General features: G+C 36.6%; 1 protein-coding gene across 1 annotated transcript; it reads right to left on the minus strand.

Annotated features, from left to right (window-relative positions):
* Positions 1-828: 828 nt before the first annotated feature.
* Positions 829-9,083, minus strand: LOC118741370 (lipase 3-like). Its single transcript, XM_036473321.1, has 5 exons — positions 8,897-9,083; positions 8,327-8,538; positions 8,095-8,244; positions 7,824-7,982; positions 829-2,938 (listed from the first exon to the last, which is right to left on the minus strand). Exons 1-5 carry the CDS (start codon positions 8,997-8,999, stop codon positions 1,877-1,879), a joined length of 1,686 nt encoding a protein of 561 aa, XP_036329214.1. The 5' UTR covers positions 9,000-9,083; the 3' UTR covers positions 829-1,876.
* Between the last annotated feature and the right edge of the window lie 897 nt (positions 9,084-9,980).

The raw sequence follows: 9,980 nt of genomic DNA on the forward strand, positions 1-9,980 counted from the left end.
AATTAAATAAAAATTAGAAAAATTAGAATAAAAAAATATTGATATTAAAAATGACACAAAAGGATTTATATTAAATAAAACAAGGCACTGAATGGCTTAACAAAACAGAGGCGGAAATGGGAAGAATAAGTCATCAAAAGGCGGAAGAGACGAGAGTTGTGTACAAATTAGATTTAAGTGAAGAAGTCTAATTCGATTTAATAAATTTATGAATACGAGTAGTCTAAGTGTTTTTTCATTTACATTTGTGTTTGTAGGAGCGTGTAGGTTAGGTGGATAGCAAAGCGGATATTAAATGTATTTTTATGCATATTTACTTATTGTACATTATGTTTGATTGGTATGTATGCTGGCATGCAAACACACACACATACTACTCGCAATTCGGTAGAGATATATTTGTTTGTTTGTCATCACAGTCAATATTTGTGAGTAATAAATAAAAATTTTAAAACAAAAGCTAACAAAATAATCATAGACTTACATAACTAAGAAAATAAAATAAAAAATATAAAAATAAGATGAAAAACAAAAAAAATTTAATTGAAATAAAAATATTATAAAAGCTCAAAAGAAAAGTTTGGGGAAAGGTCCCTAAGAACTTAATTTTTAACCGATTTCACAAACAGGAGAAGGTTATCAGTTCGTCGGAATATTTTTTTTTTTTATGTGTGTTACCGCATAACTTTGGACCGCGTTAACCGATTTCTATAATTATTTTTGTTTTAAGGAAAGGTGTTGCCTCACAGGTAGTTCCATACTAATTTGGTTTTAAATCCGATCATTGGATCATGAAGAATTTAACGATAATCTTAAATTTTTATATGAGAATTGAAGTCGGTTTTGTATTTTGCTTAAGAATTACTCGCTTTATTTATTTTTTGGATTTGAATTCTTTCGATGTAAGCAAGTCTACCCTTTATCTTTCGTTGTGTATCAAGAGAGTTAAGCTTGTTAATGCACCCAAGAATTAAAAGTGATTACATTTCCCAAGAGAGGGATTAGGATGCTCTAATTTCGGTAGTTTTTACGTAAATTTAATGGTGTAAACTTTCAACTGAAATACGCTGGAATACTTCCCTACACTGAGAGAAAATTTAGCTGAATATATTTCATTCAACACAAGATTTGGTGGCTACACAAAAAAAAAATCTATAACAAAAAAAAAAATTTCTATCACCAAATAATTTGCTGAGAGAAACATATTTTATTGAAATAACTAAATTCCAAAAAATTTAAACTTTTTTTAGTTTTTAAGTCATCTAAACAAATACCGGTTGCCAGTCCGGACGCGCCTCTAAAAAGAGGAGATAACCCTTTTTATTCGAAGACTACGATTTTGCTATGTCATCTCTTGGAGATAGAACTAGGGACAACGAATACCCTAATTTCTCTATACTCATAGAGAATATAGCCTTTGTTTCTCAAATCCGTTTGTAACAAAATTTATTTGGCAACCGTTCTGTCGCTAAAATAGTTCTTGCGGCTCAAGCTCTTGCTCCACAGGTTGTTATAGGTTGGAAAAACATTGGAGCTTGGAGGTGGTCACGTTCACTGTTTTCTCTATAGAATTTGGCTACAAGGATAGCTTCCGCATACCTACATTAAACACAATATTAAAATTAACTTTTGTGATGTGATCAAATATTGATTTCCAAGGATCTAAAAGCAAAAGTAATCTAAACATAAAAAATAAAAATTGTTATAAGCTAACGTGAATAAACCAAAGTGTGGAATTCTGAAAATGAAAAAGGTTAGCCAAGCTATCTATGAAACGAAAATAATTACAAAAAAAAATCAAACACGTAAAAACTTAAAATAGACATATAACACCTAACTGAAGCGTTGCTAAAACTAATGTAAATCAGGTTATGCCTCACGCGCTCGCTGGCACATTCGGCCTTTCAATCAAGGCCATTACTGTCGTAACTTCCGCATTGAGCTCGGTACTCGAATCGCCTGACCACTGTGGCGGGGTGCTTGTGTCTGCTCTAGAACTTTCATCGCCATCAGAACCCTTAGGCGCTTCAGCACCCTCATCGTCCTCTGGCTTATAAACCGGGTGTACATTCGGAATTATCACAGTTGAATCTTGATTCACATTCGAGTTAGAATCGATGCTAATGGGTGGATTCGTTTGAAAATTCGGCGTCAAATTAGTTATGAATTTTGAACGGGTCGTCGACGTTGTCGGCATTAACAACAGCGGCAGCGAAGTCGTTTGAGTTGGCATTGGTGTTGTCGCTGGCGTCGGCATGAACTTTGGCAACGCTACGCGCACCGAATGAAGTACGCTATGCGGGTGTAAGCGCACATTTATGCGCTGGCTAGCGCTGCCAATTGTATTCGAATTTACATTGGCGGCTGAAATCGAATGATAATTTAAGTTTGAGTGCGAATGCAAATTGACGCTTCTCTGTTGTTGTTTTGGTTCCACTTGCTGTTGTTGTACTAGCTGCTGTTTGCGCAGCTCTTCTTCTTGTTGTTGCTGCTGCTGCAATTGCGCACCTAACTGTTGTATGCTCGCATTAATTTGTTGTGTCTGCTTTTGCTTATAATTCTCCACGCGTCGAATATTCCTCACAAGGCGATTGTACACGAGCGACTTGACATCGATCGCCCATAAAAAGTCCAAATGATTGAACTTCTCCATGGGCACCAAATATTTGTCAATCACATTGGGCAATTCGCGTGCCAAACGATCGACGCCCGTCGTCGACACCAGCATGTCGTTCATCGAGTAATAGAGTGCGACCGGCACCTTCACCTTGGAGAGATCATAATCGGGCGGTGTGATGCGATTATATTCGAGTTGATTACGCAAATAGCCACGATCGAATTTACGAAAATGTCCCGACTTCATGAGTTGTCCGAAGTGCTCCAGTTGCTTGATTGATGCGCCGGAGGGTGTGTGACTTAGCATGACAGGCAGCATAGTCTGCAAGATATTAAGGAAAGAGTTTAGAAGAGAATTAGATTGTTTAGTACGCGCAAAAAAAATTCAAATCCACAAATATTGAAATATTGAATTTATAACACATAGCGTTTCCAAAGTTTTTAAAAATCAGATTAATTGCATTTTCTTGAAACAGAATATATATTTTTCCAATTTAATCTATGAGCCTATATGCTCGTATGCGTTTGCTTCACATGGAAATACTATGTTTTGAGTGACTCCTGCCCCTGTCAGCGAAATAGCAGATCAGTCGCTTGAGAAACAAAAGACTTAAGACACGAACTTGATCATGATTGAAAGCTAGTGGAAAGAGTATTTCGCTTCTTCTGCACCCCAAAATCGCAACCTGCAAATGTAGATGTGTCAGTTCATAAAAAAAATAAATACACAAATATAGTTTAATTCAGTTTTATCGAAATGTAGAGTATTCAACAGGCTAGGTTTACTTAATGATTGTTGATCGTCGGCCCATTTTCAAGCGCCCGATTGTTTTATGCACAACGACAGAGTACAGGGTTTGGCGTAAGAACGATGAAAAAGCGAAGCATATTTTAGGGAATAATCTTGCTAAGCCTAGAGGAATATATTTCGGTTTATCCGCAGTTGGATCTAAGTACTAAAATTAAGAGTTCAGGTCAGCTTTTATTACGGATGCTAGCCGGAAGGTTTTCAAATGCGGGCGAATTTCTGCCAACAATTTTGCATACCTTGTTCGCATCAACGCATACCTGCACCTTCCAAATGTGTCAATTACCGCGAGACCAGCCTTTTAATGGTTGCTTAAAAGATTTATCGGGCATTTTGTGTGAAAGGCTAAGGCCCACCGTGATAAAAATTAATGGTCTGGCCTTATATATGGGTACCGCCTTATATTCATTAAACGTGAAATCTTGGAAAAAGGCTTACGAGGAGAGGGTCGACTCATATCATCTCTATTTTCATTTCAAACATTCGGCAGAATTCGTTACAGCCTCTTCGAGTTGTGCGATACCAAATGAGGCTACAGACAGGGAGACTCTCCATCGTGGGCTTTCTTTAACCTGATGCTGGTTAATTTAAGAACATCCGCCCTGCCATTGTGTTTTTATATACATAAATTTATACTCGTCAATGATGGGAATACTTACTTACTAAATAAATAACGAAAAAAACGTTACAAAAACATTAGGTGCATTTTTTCTAAACGAGCGACAAAAGAACGCTCAACTGGGGTAAAATTTTACGTTTAGCTACTTAAGCAACCCTGTTGGTATCTGGCAAGAAACGTGTGATTAGTTTAACGGTATCTAGATACAAAAACCAATAGAAATCAGTTAACATGCGAGGTATTAGCGTAATATATATACTTATTTAAAATATGAATAATTTATATTTATAAGGAAACAAAAATTTCTTCTCCACTTTCCCATTAACAATTCACAACAGAGGAGTTTTTTACTGAACAACACTACCCTTCAGGTTGGGAATTTTTTAAGCGACCTAGCTGAACTCATTTAAATAGCCGAGTTCGCGTTGTATTTCGTCATTTAAGCGGGTGGTTTTTTGTAGCACGGTTGCAAAACAATGCACTTATTATTCATTTCGGCACCAACTTAGCGCGAATCAGTCGAACAATGATCACCTCAATAGATATGTACTATATATATATGTATGTACATGAGTAAAGTGCCAAACATATGGAATAATAAATATCTACGCATTGGTTACATATAGTCAACCAGTGCCCTCTGTCATATCTGACATTTCCTACAGTAATGCGGTGCCATAGACATCCAAGTGGCATTGTTTGCTCTATTTACAGCTACATTGAATGCAACATAATTGACGCACCCATAAACAGGCATACAGCCGGCATTCGGGTCTTCTATGCACTCGTCAGCCGGATGTTCAAATTTGGTGACTGATGGGTGAGCGTTGCATGTTAATGTGATAACGCTGTGGGCAAAATTCGCAAAATTAACAACGCGATACCCAGCGATGTTTCCACGAAGCAAACTGGCATGCGCATATACATACATTCGTACCATATGTACTTGAGGGCTGCATGAATTAATTCAAACTTTTAGCCAAACAGAGTACAGTAGATTTGAATATTTTACTTCACATACAAAACACTTAGCGTTTGGAATTTTGTAAGTTATGAATATACATTTTGTTTTAAATTTTCTACCTTCAAATGGAAGAATGTGAATGAATGAATGGAAAACATTCAAATAGTTTAAACTCATTTCGGTAAAAGTTTTTTCTACAAACAGGTTTTTTTCGTATTGTAATAGGATCGCAGCATTACATGGTGTAACAGTTACGGTCACGCATTTTAAAGTTTTAGAAAAGGTACTACTTATTTACTACTTTTAATCCGTGCAATGCAGCAAAAGATATTTAATATAAAAAAAAATCGCCTTTCCATACAATTTTTGTGTACGTCTTTTTCCATTGATTACCACGACATCTTTTATATTTTATATTTTGAGGACACAAATTATACCAATCCAGCGATTTTAAATATTAATATCGTTCTGAAAACAACAAGTTCTTTAAAAATCGCGATAAAACGAAATACTAAAATAGAGTATTTTAGATACTATTTCCCAACGAATAGTAGTATAAAAATTAAGATCGGCAGCACTGAAAATAAGAATGCCGATCTTGTCAAAATTACAACAAACACGTCGCTACTGACAACACCTTGTTATTATTCCACCATGGCAGCAATACATACATACATACATACATATGTATGTTTGTACATATGTGCACAGAAAAAATAATTTTGGATAGTCATACAAAAAATTTGTCATTTATTTCAATTCAATTTATTTTCACTTTGTTTGAATATTCTAATATCGACAAATATATCAGAATAGGTATTCACTCAAATTCCAAAAAATTTTAGGCCAAAATCATTTATTCGTTTTGTATATGAATAATTCAAAAGCCGTTTTGAATGAATTAATGCAGCCCTCTAATATATACATAACTATGCCGTAAGACATGAAAAAAAGATCAGTGCCTATGACAAAGACAATGGATTAACGCTTGATACTATCATGCATACAAGAGTGCTCAAACGGTGGGCGAAGCGTTTAGGTTTTTGTTGGCAGCTGTCATTCATCATAACTCACAACTCCACATTGTTCTAGCTGTGCAATTGCAAAGCAAATGATTTCTCGAATTATTACTGAATTTTGTATGCGCGTATGCTAGTTATGATCGCCAATTATGCAACAGCAACCATAATTGTGATACTTACATACATATATCTTATTAACATATATTCAAAACAAAAACATTACACATACTCCAATATGCATACTTAGTAGTCGGGCATTTGCTGTCTGCCTAGCTCTCGCCAATTATTTGTTTATTTCTTTACATTGAGGCAGAGCACAAAATAAAGCAAAACAATTAAATGTTGGCAACGCCGTCAGCTGTGCATTCGTTTGCGCGCACCCGTCAGCGAAAGTTAATTTAGTGGCGTTTAGGAATTTTAAGTGACAAAATTGTTGGGGTGTGTGCTAAGTGCTCTATGCATTATTTACATACAAATGTACATAAATATTTATGTATGCATGTAGGTGTTCGCACTGCGCACTGCTGTACGTGCAAAGAAATTATTTATAACAAAATTATGTCACCGCATGCGGGGTCTTTGACATGCGAACGTAATTTGTGATGACCTGCTTTGATAAAAACAAAAATTACGCATTTACATGGTGATGAAGTGATTACCATAAGAGATTCGGGCCAATTGTTAGTTGAATTAAATTAAATTGATCAACATATTTATATCTTGAAAATGGCTAGGTTAATTGAAGAACATACATATATGTAATCATATGCCAAAGTTGTTATAATAACGCTAGTATAAGATGACTTAACATCATATGACATACAAGTGATGATGTGATTATCACATGACATTTGAACTAGAAAAAATTTATGTTCTAATGCTAAAATCGAGTAAAAAGAGGGCTTTTTTTGCCGTGGCTACACAGATTTGAGAGTTATGAAAACGACAGAAAATTGGAGCGTAATTGACTATTCGTCATATTGAAAGGTGCTGAACTGAAGACCGTAAGATGGCTTCATGATATTCGCCACATCAAAATCTGATTACAACTTGTGGAAAACACGCGGCCATGCACCTGGCTAATAACTAATCCATGCTATTACTGCTCGGACTTTCAAAATTAATGACTGGAAGACAAAGAGATTGTTTCTATAAGGCAAATATGAACTTAAACTTCAGATAATGCCCGACGCAATGACGATTTCAAAAACATAATTCTGCTCCTAGAAATTTCTTTATAGCAAATTTTATAAACCCCCTGATTAGTGGGCGATTTTTTTTTTTTGAGATGATCGATCGTTCGTTCTGTCTCAAATACATAAGTATCACTCTGGGTTTTCAAAGAACAAAGAACGTTAAACTTGTTGAAAATTCGAAATAAATATACTTAGGATTCCTTACGCGATAAAGCGTCATTGATCAGGTTTCCGCAAGGCATGGGGTAGAATATGCTTAATATTTATGTGTAACCTGTATATCTAATACAGTGACTGAAAAAATTATTCACATCAAAATTTCAAATATATTTACAATGTTTTTAAGTAAAAATTTTCAGAAAAAAAACATTTTTGAAACTTCGGTTTATACGGTTTTGGTTAAAGCATGAACATTATTTTTATAGAAAAAAATACAAAAAATTGAACTTAAAAAAAATGTGAATACTTGTTTGAGTCAGTGTATATATGTAAGTTCTTTGAATATTGCGTGCGGCATTGTGTACCAGCAGGAGTGTACCGGTAGGAAAATATATGTACATATGTAGTTCGCACAATACACACACACACACACAAATACCTTGTTCAACTGTTCCGAATTGTAGCCGGCCACCAGAAACAGGATATTCGAACAGACGTCCTGTGTCATTGCATTGTCATGACACACCACCTGGCTGTGATCCACAAACAACTTTGTGTTGGGCATAAATTCAGTAATGCGTAACATGCGCGTCGCCGCCTAAAAGCAGAGAAAGAAAAAATTTCAACAAAAAGAAACAGCCAGGAAAAAAGCGGCCACCGGCAAGTAGTAAGCCGTTATCCTGTACGTATCGTCTGCAAAGCATACGCACCGTGAGGAAATCCAGAAAAACCACCAAAGTACGAAACAGTGGACTCTTCATGTCCGAGATGAAGGCGATCGGCGCCAATGCGTGCATGGAGAGAATTTTTTGTGTATAGGAAGGCTGCTCCGAACAGAGGACCCAAAAGACGGCTGTGCCCTATGAAAAAAAAACAAAAAAAAAACGTTAAGGGAAAAGCAATCACCGGAAAGGAACCATAAAAAGTGGCAATGCAACTCACCTGCGAGTGTCCCACGTAGTGCAATTGGTCGTAGCCTGTTTTGCTGAGGATATAATCGATGTTTGCGGGCAAATCGTATTTGCCCATTTCGTGAAAGGTGAAATCCCAGAATTCCTGGTAATCGCTATTGAGGCTGGTGTGATTTTTCGAATAGCGATTGCCACGCGCATTGCCCATCCACACATCGTAGCCGAGGTCGGAGAGCATATAACCTATTGGCAATGGGCAGTTGGCAAGATAAGAGCATAGAGAGAGGTGAAGAAGAGCAGGGAAAGAAAAATGAGTGAATGACTGGTTAGTAAAACTCACACTCACGTACAAACAAATGCATACATGAGATACACGCGAGCGCATCAAAAACACAGAAAGTTAATTAAAAAATCCCCGTAGGGCTGAATGCGGCAAAGTTGACGAAGGTGCGCAAAGAACTGATTGCATGGAAAATACAAGTCTTTATACAAATATGTAGGCATACAAAGTGTAGCATGTGTGGAGAGAGTGAAAGAGAATGGAAAAAAATGCAGATGCAAAAAACACTCCATGGAGTGAATTTGTGCGACAACAACTCACCCAACCCCGACTTGGGCCCCATGAGCACCCACGTGGCCGACGTGTCCAGTATGCCGTGCATCAGCAGCACCGGCTGGGCGCCACGCTTCGGTATGCGATGCATCTCCAGGATATAGCCATCCTTTGTCACCACGGTATGCGTCTCCGATGGATAACCGTACTTGCGTATTAATTTCGGCTGCAAAGAAATGGAAAAATAATGAGATGTAGTGTGAGAAATCAGCGTGAAAAATTTAGCGTCACTAAGAAGCCAATTTTTATTTACGTAAATCCGTCCATAATTCTATTTTTGCCCACATTTTATTAGGAAGGAAAGGAAGTTTGATTGAGACTTTTCTTATGCACTCTTATTTATTTTACTACATATCTCAAAATATTATCGTAAGTGAATTGAAAATAATCAATCAACACTGATTTGGTTATAGTTAAACGATTCGATCATAGTTACCAAATCTCGCTGTTGCGAGGAAAATGTTTACTTATTTGACGTAAGTAACTAAACTCTTTCCTCGGTGAATGACTTAATGTCGCCAGTAAAGTATGCCCTTCAAGCGCTACATGGCAGGCTTGCTTCAGATGGTTGCTGGAGAAGGGACCTTGCTTAGACATAATCGAGTGGAAAACATTAGTTACCACTAAATTAAGCGGTAGTTATTTAGCACTAATATGCGATTTTTCTCAACACATAGCAAGAGGAATAAGTACACCTAGATGTGGCAATTTGGAAACAATCTCCGCGTATTTTTAAGTGTGATGACATACTTTTATTTGTTTGCAATTATTAATGCCAATAAAGGTTTAAGACTGTCGTTGGTCAGGCTGGGCATTTTGGCCAACGATACACAACGCTGAATGCATATGTATGGGTACATACTTATTAGCCTACATATAGCTATTTAGACATTTGTGCACATACTTACACTTAAATCTGTTTGTTTCTATTGCGAATTTGAGAATGCCAGCTAAGAAACTGCAGAAACTGCTTTGAGATGCTGAAGCAGCTTTGGGTTACTCATAACTTTTTTGAATTTACATGTTGGTGTATATGTCTATCTACATATGTATGTTAACATTTGTGTACGTT

This window comes from Rhagoletis pomonella, unplaced genomic scaffold (assembly GCF_013731165.1).
Source record: "Rhagoletis pomonella isolate Grant_MI unplaced genomic scaffold, Rhpom_1.0 Rhpom_scaffold_00006, whole genome shotgun sequence".
Taxonomy (NCBI): domain Eukaryota; kingdom Metazoa; phylum Arthropoda; class Insecta; order Diptera; family Tephritidae; genus Rhagoletis; species Rhagoletis pomonella.